Below are 23694 nucleotides of genomic sequence, written 5' to 3' on the forward strand. Positions count from 1 at the left end.
CATTAGTCAGGTAATGCAGAAACGTGCAACATCAGAAATAGTTGAGGAAACGGTGGACTCTGTAAAATTTATCAAGGGATGTCTGAGCTACTCACACTGGCCCAAAACTCATCCACAGGCTTCCTCAGTATCTTTGTAGTCTCCAGAATCCTTCCTTTGTGTTGATTGCAATATGGGATGAAAGCAGAAGTCAACCTGTTTGTCGATGTGGTGTTCTTTGTACTAGTATTGACACAGGGGTTGGCATGTGAATGAGAAAATGTTGGCATTTCTTCTGTTGAAATACGTTGAATGAATTATGACTTATGTGATGCATTTAGCACAAGTTCAAGACAGGCTTAAAAGCGAACTATGGAAATCTGAGCTATGCTGGAATGCTATCAGAGACTCCAAAACAGTTGACCAATTACACATGCAAAATATTAGGAATATATATGTTGCACAGAACAGGCAACAGTTATCAAAGGTATCTAGTGAGCTGGCATTAAAGGTGGAGATGCGTGGAGAAAATACATGTAAGTTGTGGTCTGACTTTTGTTGTGATGCAAGATCTGTATTCATGCCCTTTTCCCAAGCTAGGAAGAGTTCAGGACAAGGTCCCAATTACTCCAGTTCATCAAATGAGTCTTCTTGCTCTTCGCCATGAGCTGACTGTGCTATGGCTTTCATCCATCGCTGTTTCAGTTCTTCTGTCTCTGCCATTAATGTGTAAATCTGCTTGGACTGGACAAGCTGGAAGACATGATGAGTGTCATTCTGGGGCATATCCTTCACTTGGTAGCCCAGCAGGGGGATTGAGGTGTGAGCCTTGACATCCTGGGGGAAAACAAAAGGTTCAGACATAGGGTGTTTCCCCACTCTCCATGATCCCCCCTATGCTGCGCACCCGGGCGTCCCCACAACCCCACGCTCTGCGGGGGGTCATCAAAAGGCGCCGTGTACAAGAGCGCCAGGGATGCCGCACACTCAGGGGGCACGACAGCAGCAGCGTCGGGGCAGCTGCGCTGTTGCCGCCCCTGTCATGGGGAGTGCCGGGGGACCCCGCGCTACTTGAGGAGAGTAGCGCGGGGCTTAAGGTAAGTGGGGAAAGGCCCATAGATAACAATTCCAGAGGGGCAGCCATGAGAGTATGTTGTAGGAAGACACTCCAAGTTGTAGTTGGAAGACACTCCAAGGGCCATCAAGTCCAACCCCCTGCAATGCAGGAACACATAATCAAAGCACTCCTGACAGGTGGCAATCCAGCCTCTGTTGAAAAACCTCCAAAGAAGGAGACTCCACCACACAGACAACCAAGCAAGTGGCTAATTTACAAGTGAGTCACTGTTTCCTGGTTATAGAAACAATGCTATGAGAGTAAGAGATCCAGTGAGTTATTTTGCCTGGACATTGTTTTCTTTTTCTCTTGCTCCCCAAAGGAGATTCAAGATGGCAACCAGAGAGAAGCCACGGTTGCAGAGCTCTGGCAAAATTCCAGTTTTTTAGAACCAGGAGATGCCTATACCCATTTCTACCCATTTGGAGACCGTTGAGACCAACTGATGGCAGACAACTGGCCTGAGTTCAGTAACAAACCTCTACTTTTGGCTGTTTTGACTAACTTTGGCCGGCATATGTCTCCACTTGGTGTCTGTGCACTGCAGCTGCTAACTGGCTGAGATCTGGACTGAACCCAGTGGAGAAGCCCTGGCGGCGATGGCGGAGGTTTGTGGACACAAGGAAGGGGCGTGGACCTGCTGTTGCTGGGCCTGTTGAAGTTGTGTGTGGGCCTGTGGCAGAGGTTCCCCACCCGCTGTGGGTTGGGCTCGGTCGAGCAGAGAAACTGCCCTTGATCCAGCGACAGAGGCCTGTCAATGCAAGGAGGGGACAGGAACTCATTGATGTTGCTGGACCCGCTGATGTTGAATGGGGGCTAGTGGCAGAGGTTCCCCACCCGCCAGAGTGTATTCAAACACAACCAACATGTGCAAAGCCCATCACCATCCACGGGAGCAGCAGCTCCCCGCCAGCGCAAGAGTAGAGGTGGGACGTGCTTACTCATGCCTAGACCACCAGCAGTGCCTGGAAACAACAACCCAGCAGAGGGGACCGGTGGCAGAGGCCTTCCTATTACAACTATTGGCTGGGATCAGTTTAGGACTGTGGGGGTTGGTGGCAGCAACTCCAAACAGCGCCTACCTGGGCAATCTTGGGCAGCTGAGTGTGGAGATGGCATGGAACAACAGGAGCCCTGGCACACTGGCAGTGAGAGGGCCAGTAGGTTTGAGGCAATGGACTACTGGCCATCGACCAAGCAGTGGAGGCATTCTGTCATTAAAAGTCTGTCTTTGCTCTTAACTAGTGAGGATAGGTTAGTTAGTTTAGCTAGTTAGTGGTGTTAGTGTTAAGTGTTAAGTTCGTAGTCTCCTCCTGGTAGCTTAGCTGAGTTAGAGTTTTAGTGGGCATTTTTGTATTAGTGGATATTGAATTACTGTTAGATAGTTTGGCTAGTATTAGGTATAGTTATTGTCTAGATTAGATTAGCTAGTAAATGAATTGATGATAGTGGTTAGGCTAGTTTAGATTTTTCCTTGTAACTAGAACCATTAACGGTTAAATTAGTCCTAGGTTTTGTTCCCTGTTTTCTTCCTTACCGAAACTGACTTATTGTTAATGTGATGATGTGTTTTACGGTTGCCATCTGTATAGTACTATATTTTTTGGTATTTGTTTTTGTATTTTGCTTAATCTGTTCTATTTATTGATGTTTTGAAGTGTTTGCATTGTAAGAATTGATTTGCTATTTATAGCTGCTGTTGCTGATGTTATGATTATTATCATTGTTATTGCTATTTATATTGTATTATTATATTGTTGTGCACTGCCCTGAGCCCTTTGGGGGAGGTCAGTATAGAAATTAAACATTATATTACATACTCTGAGATAGTAAACATTTAACAGGTTTGGATAGACACTCCCATGCATCTGATGAAGTGACCCCAGACTCACAGAAGCTTTTGCTGGAATAAATTATGTCAGTCTTTTTTCTGGATTCCTGTTTAATATTTTAAACATTCTGATTTTCACATGTCGCCAAACTGCCCCCCCCCCCCAATTAATTCAGAACTGCTCCACTTTTTGCAATGGGGTGGCCAAGATGGTAATTGTTAGTATGATTGATGCAACCTTAACTTTGCCAACCTGGAATAAAACCACTGAAAGGATAAACTTTCAAGATAATCTGAGTTGGCTGCATAACTAACAAATTCTCCTTGTTAGAGCTCTTTATCTTGCAAGGCTCTAGCTGTGTCAACTGATCTATTCTTAGGTTATAAGGAATCCCTTTCTTACAGTACTCTCCCCCATTCTGGTCCCCCCTTTCCAGAGGCCCAGGAGAGAAGAACATTGAGGAAGCTTATTCTACACTAATTTGAGGAAAGCATGTTCTAATAGAAGTGGCAAATATAAACACCTGCTGTGTGCACATGGTTTTCCTGACTGCATTCTATTATTTCATGGAAGTCAAGGGAATGAATAAGTTTCAACAGAACAAGGAAGCCTGAGATAAATAAGGAAGTTAGTTTATTGATAATGTCCTGTAACTGGGAAAAGATGTTCTGTAAAGTATCAGATATACAAAAAGCCTGGTCTGCCAGTATCTTTAGTACAGAAGTAGCAAAGCTGGTACCCCTGGATAGGAAGGCTCCTTAACAGATCTCAGTCAGTAAAAACTAGTGAGAATTAACAGGAAGTTAAGGAGAAAAAAAGAGAGAAAAACATTTGTTTCTCTAGGTGGAATAGAAGAGCCAGAAGGAAAGACCAGGGAATGCATCCGGCAAATATTAGAAACAGACGCTTAGGAATGCAAGAATTCAAGATAAGCCTGACTGCCTGGCTGATAAGTCAAATCAAGGCTGTTGACAATCAGAAACAACGCAGCTTCATTAAAAGAACAAAAGATCTGCCACAGCTAACACTCCCAACACTTCCAAAACTCCCCCTTCTCTGCCACCACTATCCAACATCCAAAATAAATAATATAAAATAGATAAAATATAAATAAACAAAATAAACCATCTGCTTGCCTGTGTGAGAGTGCCTGCCTGCACACCAACCAGAAACCAGATGTGAATCTCTGGGGTGGCCAAGATTTTGTAGGGACGTGACCAGTGGTAGGATTCAAATCATTTCGCGACCGGTTCCGAATGGACTCAGTAATGGATTACAGCCAGTTCTCTGAACTAGACAAAAAATTAGCTACCGGTTCTACCGAATAGGAGCGAATAAGCTGGATCCCACCACTGGACGTGACAGAAAGAATTGACTGTGTAATGGTAATGCTAACACAGACTTTGGTGTCTCAGGGGAGGGAAGTAAAGAGTTACTACAGGGGTAGACAGGATGCTCTTTTTCTTTGTCATTGCCTTTCTCCCTTCCACTATGCTTATCATCATGATGAAACTAGTGAATGGTGTGGACACCCCATTCAGATGGGCAAGCACCACTGGGGCACTATGCTGAATGGCAACACCACCAAAAACAAAGGGTTAAGCATTCCTCCTTTCCTCCTCTTGAACTTGCACCTTCTCAAGGATACATTTATTAAAAAGAGAAAAGTCAAGGGAAAGATAAACCACAATGAATATTGCATTTCTCTCACACACTTTTATCCTACCCTGCCTCTCAGGAGCTGAATGAAGTGAACATCCCTCTCCCTACTCGACAAAACTGGAAAGTAGTTTTGGCTAATTCTGACAGTGAGTTTTGTGGCATAGTGGGAATTTGAACCCAGGTCTTCCAGATCTTGATCCACCACACTGGCAAATTAGAGCATGGACCAAAGAACATCCTTTATCTCAGGAACTAACTTTTTTCTCCTTAAAGAACTGCGTTGACCACTGCAGCAGCCATAAGTATGAATTGCAACATCGACAGAGAGGTCATAGTGCAACCCAAAGAAAACTTTCCTGGGAGTAAAAACCCCTTGGAGTAAGCCTGAGTATGATTCTGGGTAGACTTGCCTAGGATTGGACTGTCAGGCTCCAAGACTTTTGAGTTCCCACCACACCAAATTCAAATGGCAAAGCAAACAAAAATGTACCTGAGGTGCAGCATAAACATACAGCACAAGAGGGTCATCTCGAGGGATCACAAACCAGGCCCGCATGCTCCCTTTTCCATTCTTATCCAACAGCTGGAGAAAACTGCACATCAGGCTCTGGCCAGAGATTTCTGCAGATTCTTTCTGCCAAGGATACAAGCATCACAGCCATTCTACTCTTGCTCCCAGCCCATGGGCTTCTGTGGACTGCTGTGATTCAGCAGAAGGAGCAGAGCTAAAGTACCAAACCCATCAGCCAGATATTATCGGGGAAAATAGCAAGACAGAGACAGGTAAATGTAAAGCTCTTATGTTGCAGCCAGCATGTGCTGAGCTGTCTTTGCAACTTCATGGTGCAGGTGAATAGTGAATTATCCTGCTTCCACAAGAACCTTAACCAGTGGTGGGATTCAAATAATTTAACAACTGGTTCTGGGGATGAGATTCAAATAATTTAACAACTGGTTGTTTACAAGCACCATTTTAACAACCGGTTCTGCCGAAGTGGTGTGAATCTGCTGAATCCCATCACTGCCTTAAACATAATGTTTTCACCCACCCACACAAACACACTACAGTGTTTTCCCCCCAGTTCCTGTATGACAACATCATGCAACAGTCCAGCTTCTGTGTTTCCTGCTGCCTAACAGCGCGTTTCCAAAACCTACTTTGGTATGATCTTTCTCAGAAAACTGTACTTGGAGTTTGGTCCCCATGTAGGTGAGAAGCAGTGGATTTTCTGCTCTCCCTGGCTCACCTCTGGCACCATTTTCTCTCCATTTTTTTCTACCCACCATTCTCTGGTCCCCATCATCAGTGGGATTTTTACCTGGGTGTAGAACTGGGGCTAGTGGCAGAACATTCATTGCCATGACATCACAACACTATAGTGATACACCAACCATCAATTTTGTCCAAGGCTGCCAAAAAGTACACCAGCAGTAGGAGAAGGAAATGGGAAATGGAGGTAAAGTATGGACAAAATCCCCTTGAGAAAGGTTCAGTACTGTTGTGCATACCTCTGAATCCTTCAGTGGCAATCAGATCACACTGGAGCATAATCCCCATGTGGAAGCAGCCCTTGCCATTCCAAGGAGAAAGAACCAATGGAATGAATGAACTGTTTCTACAACCTTACATTGTCCTGTCCTTATTTTAGGAGCTTTCTCCAAAAATGGTTTATTTTGGTAACACATACATTGTTTACAAAATCATAATTCTTTGTGGATAAATCAAGTTATTTAACTATTTTATGTTATACTTAATGGCTCTGGTGTCCTGTCCTGACTCCTTCTTCTAAAGAACCCAACACAGTACCCATATGGGGCCATCTCCTTTTATCCTCACAAATATGTGGTTAATTAGGCTAGGCTGAGAGGCTGTGTCTAACTCAGGGACAGCCAAAGAAATTAATCGCTAATGGGGGAATTTGAATCAGGATCCAAACACAGCACACCAAACTGGCAGGAAGAAAGATCAGATATAATGGGACATGAATCAAGTCACCTTAAGTTACAAAAAATGAAAATACAATGGTCAACATTAATTTGTAAAAGATAACAGCAAAATCAAAATTGTTTACTGGCTTGAAATAAGTCCCACATGCCAGCTAAAATAAACAGGTCTTATGGTGCTTCCAAAAAATATAAAGGATTTGCTTGGGCGGGGTGTGTGTGTGTGGAGGGGATGGGGTAGAGCCAACTGTAGTTGGCTTCCACTGCTGGTTTAGTCTCCTTGAGCTGGCAGACTGGGGCTTGGACATATACTGTGATTCTGAAGGTAAATGTACTTTTTGGGCTTCCCACACCGTGGGAAAGCCCTTTGGAGAGGGCAGAGTGGCACTGTCCTTCCCCTCATGACAGCTCTGAATTGGGCTGTAATTCTCCTAACTGTATTTATTAATAAAATTTATATCCCGCTTTTCTACCCTCAGCAGGGCCACCAAGGCAGCTAACAATTTACAACATAAATGATAAAATCACATTTTAAAACTATTAAAATAAACCTTTTCCAAAACACACACATTATTAAAATAAAAACAAAGTTAAAATACATACAGAACATACAAATAGCAATTAAAACATTGGTTAGAAAGGAGGAATCACTGAGGGAATGCCAAATGAAACAAAAAAGTCTTTCCCCACTGGTAGAAGACAGCAACAGAAGGGGACAGATGAATCTCTCTGGAGAGAAAGGTTCAAAGCTTTGGTACCATGACTGAGAAAGCATTTTCCATGGTTGTCAGGCCAGTGGTGGGATTCAGCGGGTTCGCACCACTTCAGCAGAACCGGCTGTAAAAATGGTGCTTGTAAACAACCAGTTGTTAAATTATTCGAATCCTACCACTTGTTGTCACCAAATTAATCTCACAAAGCAAGGGGACACAAAGCACAGCTTCCACAAGGTGACCACAGTGGTGCATCAATGGGACTGGTAGAAGGGTTTCCTTTTTATTCACTCTTAAAGGTTATGTTGGGACATACTGAAGAAGATTGCTAAGTTATAATGTGACAAATGAATATTCAAAAATTTAACTTGTTCCTGTGATGTCCATCTACAGAAATGAACAGAGGAAATAAGTAACGATGAAGAGGATAGTAAAGACAGCTGGAGAAACTCTGTTCAAATCTTCTGCAGTATAAGTAAAAAAAATCTTACACAGAAGCATCATATTGCTGGATGTAAACATTGTGGGAGAGCTAGGCTGATCTACACGTCTGCTAATCTTCAGCACCATGGACAGAATCCCTCTCTCTTCCCCCACCCCCCATCTCCCTTCCCTCCCTCTGCATGAAGGAGGAGGGAAAACACATCTATAAATATTCAGAAATATGTTATCCTTGGGAGTCATGATTCACCATGACTCTCCAACATGTGGACTGCATGGAGGAGGAGGAGTTTGGATTTATACCCCACCTTTCTCTCCTGTAAGGAGACTCAAGGTGGCTTACAAGCTCCTTTCCCCTCCTTTCCCCACAACAGACACCTTGTGAGGTAGGTGAGGCTGAGAGAGTTCTGAATAACTGTGACCAGCCCAAGGTCATCCAGCAGGAATGTAGGAGTGCGGAAATACATCTGGTTCACCAGATAAGCCTCTGCTACTCAAGTGGAGGAGTGGGAAATCAAACCCGGTTCTCCAGATTAGAATCCACCTGCTCTTAACTACTATACCATGTGGCTCTCACTGGAGAACTTTGGTTGCAGGGTGGCTGTCATATAAGGTGTAAAACTTCTCTAAACTACCAGAATAATGTAGCCCTTCACAAGGTGAGGGCAATTAAGTGATCACCAAAGTAAAAATTACAAACATGATTGATGTGGGCTGACCACTGAGAAAAAGAGGAAGGAGGCATCCCATATCTGCTTTTCTCTCACCTCCAGAATCCCTTTGTGCTTCCCATGGCGCTCATCAGGCAGTACATGTCCTGTTAGAAAGATGTAACACTCCACACAGACACGTTTGGGTCCATTCCTGTCATACTGCAGTTCAGTCTTGTACTCAGAACACCGTCCACACACCACCTACCTCCAGTGGAGGGGGAAAAAGATACTGATGGGTGGGTTTCTAAAGGAAACTCCATCCCTGTTTAGCAAGTCTTAAACTAAAGCAAAGTTTGGCAGGTGACAAGTTCAACATCTCTCCTCCCCACCCAGATATGGCTGAGCCATCCATGACCACCCCTGTTGCCAGTTCTCACAACTGGCCCTTCAGGACCACATGAAGATCCATGCCGTGGTACACAAAGGATACTGGCATGCTTACTCACATAGCCACAGGCCCGACAGTGGTGCCTTCTGCGTGTGATAGCATTGAATGGCTCCCTGCAACGCATACACATGGTTACCAGCTTGTCTCTCACCCACTGTGGAGCCCGCTTGCCCAACTCCTCAGACTGGCACTGCTGAGGAAAAGAGACCACAAATCAAGAAATCCTTGTGATGACCCTTGTGATAGGTCATTACATAGCAAATGGGTTATAACCACAAGAAATGGAAGTTTGCATAACCAATGCTTCAGTCCAGGCACCATCAACAGAAGCTTTCTTGCTTACTGGCCTAGAATCCCCTCTTTCCTGCATGTCCAGTCATTCCCCTAGTCTTCTCCCCCATTCATCACACCACTTCTTGTCTTTTTTATTTGTTGAAGGTTTTTTTAAATGGAACTATATGTTTTATCAGTGTTTTAAAATTCGGCAACAGCCTTAAGACAAATGAATGAAATAGCTCCAGGATAGGTGGGTGAATGGTTGCCAAGAGGGTCACACTGACATCTTGGATCCCTCTTTCAGACGATTGGATGGCTAGCTTGAAGCTCTCACTGCTCTTCTCCTTCTTATCAATGGCAGATTGGAAAGCCTGAAAAAAAGAATTTGAAAAGAATGGCCATTGTTTACATCCTGGTCAGCCTCCAGTCATATATTATGTGAGGAGTAGAAGTCTGATTTTTAAGGGATGGTGTGATAAATCCTTCCTTTCCACACACACATACAACTAGCTTATTTTTCCACTGGCTGGCCCCCAGTGTCACTTTTCCTCCCAAGATTGTGATGTTGGAAGTGAGCACAGATAAGAAAAAATTACCTGAGAAGGGCTGCAGGGAGCTAATCCACAAACGGAAAAGGGATTAGCCCTCCATCATAACCTGTTTGCTCTTAAATTCAGACACACATTCACATCCCACACACATACATCGGTGATTTCCCAGTGTGGTGCACCATGGTACTGACCAATGTGTTTCCTGGTGCACATTTGGTCCTTTCTCCAAGCAATCCTGGTTTTCCTCTACCTCACTGGAGTAGGAGCTACTTCAGGCAAGCCCAGGAGGCATCTGTTTTATGTCTGCAGGCAGCACCCCTTTAGAAACAGCCATCTGGAGTCTTGGTTTGCAACCTCTCAATATTTTGTGACTGGCTGAAGACCAAAATGGCTGCCATTTTGTGGTCAGTGGCACTCTCCAAGGCAGCCATTTTGTAGTAGCATAACATTTCCAAAGGTCCAAAAATGCTAATGGACTCAATAACGTTATACATGAGGGAGGCAGACCTGGCTTTAAACAAATGGGGCTTATTTTCATCATTTATAGCTTGAGCCTCAGGTTAACTTGTGAGAATCCCCAAGCAGGAGCCTTAGAGCATTAGCAGCCAGCCTTAATTTAGCTGGCAAAAAGTCCAGTTGTAGGCAGGAACCACTTTGCCTGACTGCACTGAAAGTAAATAATCAATGGTAACTGAATGAAAGCCACTGGGCAGGTCAAGGTCATACAAGGCCATATCCTGGATCTTGATCCAAGGTTGACAGTGACAACAGGGCCAATATAGGAGTTGCATGAGAGAAAGGGTTTCTTCCTGTGCTTACACACATTCAGAGCATTGTCTTATCATCATCTAAGCTCAGGCAATGAGCAAGTATTGCAGGACAAATTACCTTTATCCAGCCATTCATCTCTTCCTGGGACCTGCAAAAAAAGGGAAGAAGTCACCTCTAACTAGTTCTAGGCTGCCCCTGCTAGAAAGGGGGCAAACCCTGCTTAGAAGTTACCTGGCTCGCAGTTCCAAAGTCCGCTGCTTCCCTGACACAAGGAAAGCATGTGGAAATTCCACATCATTTAGTTCCCGAACCTGAATCAGTTAAGGAAAAGCACTGATGTGAGAGTAAATATTTTCCTGTTCAGAGTGCTCACAAAACCATGTGGCTTTAGCAGTGAGCCCATTATGGATGTTCACTCCCCAGACTGAGCTCAGGGGAAAGCTGTTCTTCCTGAAAGAGTAAATCAGGGTTCCCCAATGTTTCTATAGGCACCTCTAGAACTGTAACACTGGATGGTGGGCACAGTCACAGAATGGATGTTGCAAGAGTCAGAGTCAGCCACAAAATGTCAGAAGGGGAAATTATGCATAGTTTTCATTGTAAGTCTTCAACATTTCATGCAGGAACTCTGTTTAAAAGGATGCCTTTTAATCTGCACAGAAGTCCTGCAGGGAAAAAGCTCCACCTAGCCCCACCCAGCTCTACCTAGGGTACTAAAAGTGCATGGTGGGCATCTGGAAAGGTGGTGGTAATGCCATAGCACCTGCAGGCACCAGTTCAGGGACATCTGGATTAAAGCAAGGTGTGAGTTCTTAATGACTGATTGGCAAGTAAGCATAAGATGTGAGAGAGTCCAAAGTGTTTCCGGCTTACATGTCACAAAAATTAAACCCTGACAATTTCCACATGGTAAATTTGTAAGTCCACAAGTACCTTATCCATGACCCAAACATCCCATTGACCACAAGCATTCCAATCCACTCATTCAAGCTGTAAGTTTCTTGTGGGAAACTTTCTAGCAGTATAATGGTACAATTCTGTTTATCTAATGTGCTTAACTATACAGCTGCTCCTATTCCTGAATAATACAAAGAAACAATCTATTGTAGGAAAATTAATATTAGGTTTTTATATTGATAATTTATGATGATTTTATATTTTATGCAATACTTTTTATTTGACAGAAGAGTCAGCATAGAGATGATCTAAATAAAATAAATAACATTTCCTAAATAAATGCATTAAGCCTTAAAATGTTTAGAAATAGTTCATAGCTAACTACTCCATCGAAGCCCATAGCCAATTCTTTGCTTGTTTTACATATCTTGGGCATCTTATTTTGCCTTTCTTTGTTCCATGAGCAGCTACCATATCCAGAAATGCTCATTGTGAAAAAAATACAAGGCAGGAGAGGCGAATTCCAAACACATACAGACCAACTAAGAAATAAAATTCTCTGACCTTCATGCCCTCCACGTCAATCCGACTGCGCACCTGAAATTCTGCACCCACATGAATGACTTTTGGTACACAGTACAGAAGCAGGTTATTAAACTGAAGGAGACAATATGTAGAAAGGAAAAATTAAAAGTGAACAAAGCTAGACAACTTTGATCTTTCAGGTTCTAATGTAAAAAGGGTCTGCGCACAGTGATAGAACTGTGTGCCCCCCCTCTGAAAACAAGATTATATGGACCCCTCTGAAAACAAGAGTATATGGACCACTTTTCAAGCAAAGACAGGAAGAAATCCTCCACAAGTCAGGAAAGAATGAGATCAAAGCATCACTTTGTCTTGTATCATCATGAAAGAAGGTTCAGGCTAGGTTTAATGTACTATCCTATCAAAATCTTTCACGTATAGCACTGGGGACACCTTATAAGGGCACTTCCCTCTGACACTATCTTAGTACTTCCATTCTATGTAGCGGGCTTCATTTCCCCCTGATTTATTCATGGTCAGCTTCGAGGGGAAGGGCTGTGGCTCATGGAAGAGTGTCTGTTTTGAATGCCCAGCATTTCCAGTTAAAAGGATCTAGAAAATCCTGCTGAGTTGCCATGTCAGCTGCGACTTGACAGCTCTTTACACCAGGTGATGTGAAAGACCTCTGCCTGAGACCATGGAGACCAGCTGTGTGACAGAGTAAGCAATACTGTCGTTTATAGATCAGTAGTCTGGTTCTGGATAATGTGGATTCATATAAAAGCAAATAGGACATGCTGTGACCATAAATGCATGTAAAATATTAGGAGCAAAAACTACCAGACTACAGCTGCACAGAAAACCCACAACAGCTAGTTGATTCCGGCCATGAAAGTCCTCAACACTTGCTGGTGAAGTTGTCACATTTCTAGGTGTGGATTGTCTCAATAAAGGAAGCCACAGCCTTCAGTTTGTGTGACCTGAGCAGAGCTGTTACTGATAGGAAGTTCTGAAGGTCATTAAGGCATAGGGTTGCCATAAGTTGTTAGGGACTTGATGGCACATAACACACAAAGGTGTGTTGTAGAACACCCACTCAATAGCATGAAAAATTGCTATCAGGGCTATTTTGCAGTTGTGCAAGCTTGCACAACTCATAACTCAGTACACTGAATGAGGTCTGCCACTCATATATTGTGCTGTGACAAATGCTAAGAATTCCTCTGTTTTTGTAATTCTGGGCAGAAAGCATGGACAGCCTTATTGCACACTGCAAGGCTGCTGCACTGAGTCTGGCTTGTGGGATCATAAGTTGTACATGAATGGATGTTTTACATTATCCCAAGTGGTGTTATGTATTCCTTCTTCTTTCCCTTTTTAGGAAGCCACTGTAATTTACCAGTAGACATAACCTGACAGACTCAAATGCCAATGTCCATTCAGTCATGAAGCTCTCTGGGTGACTTTGGGCCTATCATTCTTTCTCATCTTAACCTACCTCACAGTGTTATTGTGAAGGCAAACTGGAAAAAAGAAGAGCCATGTATCTCACCCTGAGCTCCTTGGACAAAAGGATGGGTTTAAAATGTAATTGGTTTTTTTTACCATAGAGCTTATCTGGACTGTGCAAAATAATACGAATGCCCAACAAGTCACTGAGGCTACCTTTCATTTCCACCAACCCGCAATTTAATGCACCTTACCAAAAACAAGTACTTCTCTGATGTACTGTTGTGGCGGAAGGAAATTCTTTGAATGGGCCCCTCTTTAATTAGCTCATTTGAAGGGTCAACAATGTCATCTTCAAGCCCCAGTCTGTGGTAAACCTCCCAAAGGTTCTGGAGACGTTCCTGGAGAGTCCCCCCACCCCAAAAAAAAAAGTTGAGATGGGGGCCAATTCTTAAGTACTCATACTGTAGGAAAGGGAGCTAGGCACTTATATGAGGTTGGTACTCACCATTTCTGCAATGGCAGCATTTGAATGCTTGGCAGCAGTGAAAATCATTTCCAGAGCTTCTACAAAAATCAGCAGAGAACAGCTATTAATTTGGTAGGGCTTTTCCACATAATAATCTTAAAATTGTGCTTAGGGTACAGACTGCTATAGCAACACTGAAATGATGCTCTGTCTTGGAGGGTTCAGGGTTTTTGCTAACTGCACACCCATGATGAAACAGTACAGGTGAGCCAAGATGATGTTCAGCAAGGGAAAGGTTTTTCTCATCCCTGCTACACTTTGTGGGGCAAAAAGTTGCATTTGGTGAATAATGTTTAATCTCCCTTCTTTACACCCACTCCACAAAAGACCAAACGGGGCTCTTACTTTGTGCATCCTCCCTGTCCAGTGATGCTGGAGGTAGTTTTCCAATGTAATCCTTCAGTAGGAGTTCATATCTGGGAATTCTCTGTACTGGCTCCAGCATATGATGCTGCAAAGTTAAGTTGGCAGAGATCTCCCGTCTCTGGAGAGCACCATAAAGATACAAGAAAGAAAAACTATGGTACCCATGCACACAAATGTAAGGTCAACATCACCACTTAGCATCACTAGGTTATTGGCTAGAGTGCTGATAGTGTAACTGATGAAAGGGACATAATGCCTTCATGCAAGACCATCCAGTGCTCTAGAACAGCAGTGAAAGGTCTGAGACCAGAGGGAAGGAAGACAATGGGATACCTGTGCCAAAAGCCAAATGTATAACCTGAATAGTAAGCTGAATCACCCTTCTGACATCCAGGGGTTTACTGCAAGTCATTGAAAGGAAAGGACTGTAGAGTCAATTATTCAAGAAGGCAGCAGCTGGCTCACAAGACTAGATGAAGGAAGTCAATTGTAGGGTCATGCACAATGGATGAAGAAAGTTAGGCACCTATGGCCTTTACTGCATACATATATCGACACATCCTGATATCCTGGATTTCTTCCCTGATAGGAAGAAGTCTGGGTAAAAATGCTACAGAATAAGAAGCTGTGAGGCCATTGAACCTGAATGTTTGAGATGAGCTCCTGGAATGGCAAAGACTTCTCAGACCATGTTGTGATTAGCTCCACCGCCTTGTCAAAGTTCTTCACATATTCACTATACATCTTCAGGAAAGGAGCTACCTTTTGGATGATGTCCCCAATCCTGGAATTTGAATCCCTGCAATCAGAAGGCGAGAGAACAAGTCTGCTATGGACATCCTTGGAGAGAACAAGTCTGCTATGGACATCCTTGGCCATGCTGGCATGGGCTGATGGGAACTGTAGTCCATGAACATCTGGAGAGCCACAGGTTGCAGATCCCTGGGCTAGGGAAGCTGCCTGGCAAAATCTTCATATGTCTCCATCAGCAGCCTTGGCTAGCCAACACTAACACTGTTTGGTAACATCTGCAAGAGTTGCTGTTGAATACAGCCCAGCCAAGGAGAATTTGGCTATCTTGCTCCCAATCTCCCAGCATGCCAGCAGATATCCTGGATACCAGTTAGTTTCCAGGTTCAATACAAGGTGCCTACAAGCCATTGATCCCACAAATCTATAGGATCACCTCTCCGTATATGCTGTGTTATGAGCTATGCTCATAAGAGTCACTCTGCAAAGGGATATGATCAGTAGTTGCCTATTCCTAAGCAGTCTCTGTTGTGTCTTCCCAGTAGATTCAAACACCAGAAGATATCAGGAAGGCTTCTAGACTTCATTTCTTAAGATAAGTAAAAAGTAACTTTTCAGGAGAGCCTTTTTAGAAAGGGACTAGAGATAAGGTAAAATAGAGGTGTGCAGAACACCTTTAAAAAGGTAAACAAGTTTCATTGCCTGTGAAAATTCTAGGCAATGTTCTTTTTTCTACCCCATCACAGTGCCCTTAATTGAATAGCTTGTACAGTTTTTATTTGTTTATTCTTTAATTATCTGGTCTAGGGTGGTTCTGGGGTTTTTTATTGTTTATTGTGTGTAATATACTGGTCTTTATTGCATTGCTTTTACAACCCTGTAATGCACATTGATTTTCAGCATGAAAGATAAATTATAAATTAATTAAATCAAGCAAATTAAGTAAATTAAGGACCTGATTCATGATCACAGATTTGAAAACAACAACAGTTAAACAAATGCCTTTGTATTTGCACATCTATTTGCTCAAAAATTTGCTCGAAAAATTGTATTTGCGCAAAAAATGTCCAAACCAAACACCCTCAGAAAGCAGATTTGAAATCTGACATGTCTCCAGTTTGCTAATCCATTTTCACTTCTCTTTCCATGAATGCAGAGTGGGTAGCCTGATGCCCATCACTCACCAGTTCTCCATGCGTTTCTGCAATTCTGGCAAAAAAAACTGGGAATGGAATTGGTAAATGGACGAGATATTAGAGAATATCATTTTCACCACATCTTCTGGAATAGTTTTTCCATTTCTGGCTGCATTCATCAGCTCTGAAAAAAATACCTGGAAAAGAGCATTCCCAGAAAAGTATTGAGTAAAAGTTCAGCTAACAATCCTTTTCTTTAATATTATTCCCTAAATTAGGTTTCCCAGTATAAATGAATCCCCACTTTTAAAAAAGGGTATCTCCAGCAAGAGAACCCAAATGCAGGAAATGCGAGCCCTCAAAATATGGTCACAGACAGAACTGATAGAATAGGATATTCAGGAAAGCTGACCTTTCAAATATCTTCATTCCTTTTTTTAACTATTCTTGTACAGCATTTTACTTATAAGACTGGGCTGTACCATAACTATTCATTGTACAGACTGAGCCTTGGTTCCAAGTTCTTGAGGAATGCTGTATGTTTTTCTGCTACTTTGGGGTGGTTCTTTGTCTGCTGTGCCTCATCCTGACTCAAATATATCAATTTCTCCAACATTAACTAATAGCGGCATCAACATTCTTTTTTTAAATGAAGTTTTATTAGTTTCACATATATTAGTGTCACATATATACATCACAAACTTGTATAATACTTATTTTACATAGATTACCATTTTGACAAAAAATTATAACTACCATACAAGTCACTATAAAGTATAAAATACAATATTAGAGAATAAAAAGATAGATATAAAATATAGAGATAAAGAAGAAGAGAGAAGAAAGAAAAGAGAGAAAAGGAGAAATAAGTCAGATTGTGGGACTTTCCCTTAGCATCAATTTTCTTTTTTCATTTCCTTTTCTTGAAATGTGTTTCATTTATAATGTTACATATATCTTTACTTATAAATGAATTTCTTATAATTTTATTTCGTTAATATCAACTTTGCAAATACCGGTATATAAATTCTTATATTAGTCTTTAAGTTGTAAAAATTTAATTAAAGGCTGCCATACTTCCAAAAAGTTTTCTGTTGACTTATTTTTAAGTATGTTTAATAGTTTATTGCAAGCCGCATATTCTGTAAGTTGCAGTAGCCAATCATCTATAGTTGGGGTCGAAGTCTTCTTCCAGTTCTTGGCAAACTGTATCCTTGCCGAACAGTGGCATCAACATTCAATGGTCTAGCCTGGCCTGACAAAATTACCTGCCAGATCAGGTGCAAGGCCAAAGTGTGGCTTCTGCATGAGGAAGCAGCAGCAAACAGGTAAGAAGGCACAGAAAGTGACATTGATACCAGTTCTGAACTGTGTGATCGTATAAGGTAGGAGGGGCAAAGAACCACAACGGGGAGGAGTGAGGATTAACATCAAGACTAGAGACTTCTGCTATCTTGAGCCACTCATGCAGCAACATTTATCCCTTCCATGTATTGTTGGTTTATTGGACTAGCCATAATAGTTTACAGGCTACCATGAAACATGAACAATTAATAATAGTTGACAGTTTCTTTCCTTACTAGAGTTTCAACTGGAGTTCGCAGACTGTCAAGCATCTAAGAGTCAGAGAGTACATATGGAGAACAGCTGGGAAAACATTTCATGTGGGGATTTTAGGCAACTTCAGTTCTCAGTATGGAAGAGGTTTCACAGTATACAGAATTGGTTATTCAATAACTTTCAGGGTGAAAGATGAAATGATACAAGAAGCGGCACAAAACACCCCACGGAACACTTCAGGATATTTTCATATTCCATGTAGTAAGGTAATAATTAGGTGGATGTTTTACTTCTTACTTTTTGGCCGAGACATTTCATAGAATCATGGAGTTGGAAGAGACCACAAGGGGCATCAAGTCTAACCCCTGCCATGCAGGAATACACAGTCAAAGCACCCTTGACAGATGGCCATCCAGTCACTTTTTATAAACCTCCAAAGGAGACTCCACCACCCTCTGAGGCAGTGTATTTCACTGTTGAACAGCCCTTACTGTCAGGAAGTTCTTCCTAATCTTTAGGTATAATCTCTTTTCCTTCTCATTGGCAACTAACCTGATCCAGAAGGTGAAGACGGCCGACATAGGCTTTCTCTGTTTCCAGCAGTTCCAAAGCTATTTTTTTCTCCTCTGAGTCCTGCATGTATAACATAAAGAAAACAACTTTGATCATGCAGTGAATTAGCAATGGACATGAGCCCACTGAGATAGATCCAGTGTTTCTTTCACTGAGTCCAGTGGAAACCAGTGTACCTGCTACATCATTTCAGCCCATTCAACTGGAAAACTAAAAGTATTGTGCAAGAGAGCAGTCTGTGGAATGCAACCTGAGAGAGCCAAAGAAATTACTCCATAGTAAATGGTCTCTGGACTGCATCCTTATTGTGACGATAAACTTATTCTGTTCATTCAGCATTATTCCAGACCCTTGTTCCATTGTTAGGATGTTAACATGAAAGGGAAGAGTTGTGTGCCGGTAGAATTGTTCTTTGCCTTGGAAGCTTTAGGGCGGGGCTATCATTTATTGATAGAGAATTTGCTTTGCAGGCAGAAGGTTTAAGGCTCTATTCCTACCGTCTCCAGTTAAAAGGATCAGGTAATGTGAAAGACCTTTATCTGAGACCCTTGGAGAGTTACCACCAGTCAGAGCAGGCAGTATTGTCTCACTCAAGAGAAGGCTGTTTCATGAGTTCAGGTTTATGTTAAATACATATTATGGATATTGGGACACATCCAGTTTTTCTTTCACTGAATCCAGTGGAAACCAGTGTACCTGCTTTTAACTGGAGACGGTAGGAACAGAGCCTTAAACCTTCTGTATGCAATGCAAATGCTCTACCAATAAACACAGCCCCTGCCCTAAAGCTTCCAAGGCAAAGAACAATTCTACCGGCACACAACTCTTCCCTTTCATGTCAACATCCTAACAATGGAAAAAGAGTCTGGAATAACACCGAATGAATGGAATAAGTTTTCAGCTGTGAGCTTCCTGCCTCCTCTTGCTGAGCACAGGGGCTGCATCCAGTGGTGGGATCCAAAAATTTTAATAACAGGTTCCGATGGTGGTGGGATTCAAACAGTGGCGCCGCCGCACACACGCACCTCCAGTCCCTATTGGGCAGGGAGGTTGCTTTAGTAACCCCTTCTCGGCACTCAGAAAAAAATAGTAACCACTTCTAGAGAAGTGGTGAGAACTGGTTGGATCCCACCTCTGGCTGCATCTACAAACATAACAGTTGTTGGCAAGTATTCTCCATGCACATGTATTCAATAATTTAGTAATCAGTTACCTGATTTCTGCTTCCTTCAGGTTGTGTCCTAATATTTGGCTGAGAATCTGTGCTCTGCTGGCATCTCCAGTTGCTTCCACGGATCTTGCCTCGGAATGAGTTGAGACAATTGACGCTGAGCCCTCTGTGACCTTGTGGCAACCCCTGCACTGGCTCCAAACTAGAAGGCACCTGGCTGTGTTGTACTGATGTGCCCTTGACTTTACTCATGGTTTTTCTACCTGTTGCAGAGGGATGCAAGTAAGACACCATGGGATGGGGTGCTGTCAGAGGGAGTCCAGCTTGAACATGGGTCTGTTCCCTTTCAGGATTCCTGGAAGCCCTGGCCAAAGAAAGGCAAAACTTTTTCAGAAATCATCTCTTCAATCTATTTCTACAAAACACACTACCTTGCCAAGCAATAATCCCCATGAGAGTTAAAGCAACAGCGAGATCCTTTTCAGCATTCACCCATTATAGTAATGCATACATATATTACTGTGTAAATTCAATAGCATAGTAACTCAACTAAATGAACAGTTAAGGCACAAGGTAAGAACAATTTAAACTCCCCACATACCCGTGGGTGGGTCGGTGGGTGGAAACTAGGAAAAGACAAACTGAGCTGTTTCAACCCACTGTGGTTGCTGAAGTTGTTGACATCTGCCAGAGATGTCCAGCTGCAGAAAGTTACATTCGCTGGTTTCTGAACATTTAAGGTGCAGCTAAAATCAAAGTAACAGACTGAGCCTTTTTTTTCTGACCAGTTAGCAGTCTTAAGAGCTGCATTTCTCTAAGGTGCAGTTAAGTAGTAAAAAGAGTAGAGGAAAGGAAGAAAAAGCCTCTTGCACAAATGACTGTTAAGATCCTAGCTCAGTATTTTCTTCTTAGACTTCCAATTGGTCTAAACTATAACAGAAACACATGGACTTCTCAGAAAGCCACAGAAGATCTCTAGCTTTAAGTATTCAGCAGCAGCAGCTATTTTCAAACACATTTGCTCAACTGTGCATGCATTTTGGATACACTTTGTCCCTGCATGTGTAAATAATTTGCAAGGGAAACCCATTCACTGATGTACAAGATACCTTTGCTAGGGTCCCTCAGAAACATGGCTCACCTCTCTTCTCTACTAAAGTGCTGCTAGATCATCTTTTTGAGCTTCTCTTAGATAAGGCTTTTAGATACCCAGAACTGAGCAGAGAAAGGAGTTTCCACCATGAGAACTGTAATTGAAAGCTAAATCCTTCTTTCTGTTCCTTTACAATGTACCCAAAGCTTCCCCATCTATCCAAAGGTCAGCTTCCATTTCCTCTTATTAAGCAAAAATTTTACCGTTCAAAAACGCCTTTCAAAATAAGCAAATGCATGTGGCTGCAGCAGGTCTATTCAGTTTGATGGCAGCATAAGGCTAAAGAGCCATTCTGTCTGGATCCACAGAGGAAATGGAAAGGCTGATTTGCATAACTAGTAGACTTTTCAGGGTGTTTTACACATGGGGACAGGATTATACGGTTTCCCCATTGCTAGTGGGATTGCAGATAAAGTGCAGTAGCAACAGGACTTCCAAATGGCAGAGGTCCCCACAGTGCCTCGTGCCAGTCCTACACCAACAGCCACCCCTTCCATGCACCACTGAGACTACTACAATTTAAAAAGAAAATCAGCCCTAAAACATTGTTAAATTGATAAGCTGTTGTAACTACAGGTGTAACAGGTTTTCTGAATTCTCAGCTTTCGCTTTTAAAAAATTGTCTCTATTTCCTTCCCTTGTGAAAATAAGCTTTTTTTCCTTATATCTCCGAAAGCGAAAGGGCTAGAGTCTTACTTTTTAAAAAAAGAATGAAAATTGAGTGTTCAGAGAATCTACTTCACCTATTGGTACAATGGTATATTGATAAACAAGATATTTGAGTCAATTTTAAAAAATTAAAAGTACTTCATGGCAGGGGGAGGAAATAGCTGCAGTTGAGGACAGGAACAAGGAAAATGACTGCCATGTAAGCCAGAAATCTGAATTTCCCCACCCATACAGCTGCTATCTAGCCTTTACTGTGATCATTTCCAAAACTTTGGGGCAAAGAAGGTTTGAGAAAGATCAAAGAAAAAATAGAGAAATCCCTGGTAGTGCATACATTCACCACAATGTTGTGGGAAAGCAGGGGGGAAACCTTGTTCCCATAGAACTCTGGGCAGATAACTAGTCTGAATGGCACCCATGTCTTCTCTGATCAGTCCATGTAACAAACCTGGTGTGCTGTGCCTAATGCATTCACAGTGAGCTCTGAAAAAGTATCCATGCGTGCAAATGTAGTTGAATAAATAAAAACTGTACAACTTGTTGAATGAGGAAGTTAGTCTTAGTATTGCATACACCAACTGCTGTACCTACCAGAACATGGTTTTCTTGTTGGTAAAAAGCAGCCATCAGAGTCCCCAACTTGGACTGAAAACATGGTGTTGGGTAAGGTGACATTAGTCCTCAATGAGGTCTATATTTCCTCAATTCAGGATAACAGGAAATGCAGGATCCAAATGCCCCATCCAAGAGCATGGTTAGAAGCATATGAGAATTTAACAAATTGCAAGTTCACAAATTTAATTATGACTGCAGTTCTGTGGCTATCCTTACATACAATTTCTACTCCTAACCCCGATTTGCAGTTGTACATGCATCCCAAATTTCCCCTTGTACCTGAAGTTCTCAAATACACCCACAAGCTCAACCACAGAGATCGGGGGATGGCTCTGCTTCTCCTCCATCAGGCAGAATCCTGCTGAGCTGAGTCTGAATCTGCAAGTTGCATATGAAATATTCCCAAAGGAAAGTCGAGCAATTATTCTGCTTTAAATGTTTGTAGAATGTACAAAAATGACTTGATAGATCCAATCAGAGTGCTGAGCAACTTGCAAATTATTGTCTTCTCTGAACTGAGGGGGGGAAACCCTTCGCAAATATTTGGATATGCCATAAAAGGGAAAGTAAAGAGGAAGTACAGAGTAACAGGAGCAGCATGAGCAGTTTTATGAGTACAGAATGCACTTCTATATTCTTCTAAGTTTGTTGAAATTATTGGGTTTTGGGGGGTCCTCAACCTATGGCTCTCCATCAGGAATTGTAGTCCATGAACATCTGGAGAGCCGCAGGTTGCAGACCCCCGGAAGGATGCCCAGGTTCACTTTGATATGTTGCTTTGAGGGCTGATATACAATTAGGAAGACAGCAGGGCTGATTTTGAATGCTGAAATTGCCCCTCTGTTGGCACAGGGAATGCCCCGATGCAATCAAGACTTCTGCACAGCACCCAGCCCTGCAGCGTGTCTGTCACGTTTTTGCCCCAGCACCACCCTGTGGTGCCGGCTTTTGCACTAGGAATTTTCTGAACCGCAAAGGTTGAGGTCCTTTTGAAAAGCCCTTTTGTTGCGCTGGTGGCTTCCACCGGAGTGCAGAACTCTCATTAGCAGAATCGGGCCCACTTTTCCCACCACGTTGCTCTGGCTTGCCCTATCAATTGGCGCCCCTCTCCCACATACAAGGAGTTTGCAGGGCTTTGAATGGCGATTCTCTTGCACGTGTGAGAAGTTTAAAGGGGGGGAAGCCAGCCGGCTATTCTCCACATGAGCAGGTGCAGAGGGGAAGCTGGCCAGCGATTGTCCCGCACATGTGATCAGTTTGCAGGGGTTGGGAAGCCGGTGATTCTCTTGCGTGTGTGAGAGAATCACCGGCTTCCCTGCCAGCAAACTCCTCGCGCATGCGAGAAAATCAGCAGGTTTTAAAAATAAAAATGAAAAGTTTTAACAAAATTAGGAAAGAGAGTTGGTGGGGAGAGAGCCATGTATGTTTTGCTGGGAGTGGGAGGTGTTTTGTGAGCTGGTGCAAAAAATCACTGTTTGGTCGTGGTGGGGGAGGGTGGCCGCCCATGGGCGCGGGGGGGGGGGGGGCACCAAATGTACACAATGTAACATTTGTAGTTGCAGCAGCAGCACCAGCAATCGCTCCTTGGGTGAAAAACGAGCGAAACTCGTTTTACCAGATACGAACGCTAGAGGGCGCTAATAGTCTACTGCACAGAACGCCATTCAGCAGGCAATTTTCGATACAATTCTGAGGGGGTCAAAAAAACTCATACAACTCCTCCTCGACTCTGCAGGACTATCTTATAAAAACCATCGGTAGGGTTAGACTTGTCTTAAGAACCGCTAGGAGGAAATATAATTGAGGGAAAACTAATGCTGATTTCCTAGTTTTTCGCACAAATTTCTGTGCCCTCGTACCCTATACATTATGGTACCGTCCATGGCTCTCGGGGAGGAAGAGGGCGGGAAACCC

General features: G+C 42.8%; 1 protein-coding gene across 1 annotated transcript; it reads right to left on the bottom strand.

The window, feature by feature from the left end:
* Window positions 1-603: 603 nt before the first annotated feature.
* Window positions 604-21893, bottom strand: FGD2 (FYVE, RhoGEF and PH domain containing 2). Its single transcript, XM_048496253.1, is given in 16 exon segments — window positions 604-816; window positions 5081-5224; window positions 8456-8602; window positions 8848-8982; window positions 9344-9436; window positions 10505-10559; window positions 10619-10698; window positions 11849-11941; window positions 13513-13659; window positions 13767-13825; window positions 14133-14271; window positions 14796-14952; window positions 16088-16236; window positions 18152-18232; window positions 19386-19707; window positions 21757-21893. Coding segments are annotated over 16 exon segments (2022 nt in total). The 5' UTR covers window positions 21765-21893.
* Between the last annotated feature and the right edge of the window lie 1801 nt (window positions 21894-23694).

This window comes from Sphaerodactylus townsendi, linkage group LG05 (assembly GCF_021028975.2).
Source record: "Sphaerodactylus townsendi isolate TG3544 linkage group LG05, MPM_Stown_v2.3, whole genome shotgun sequence".
NCBI classification, from domain to species: domain Eukaryota; kingdom Metazoa; phylum Chordata; class Lepidosauria; order Squamata; family Sphaerodactylidae; genus Sphaerodactylus; species Sphaerodactylus townsendi.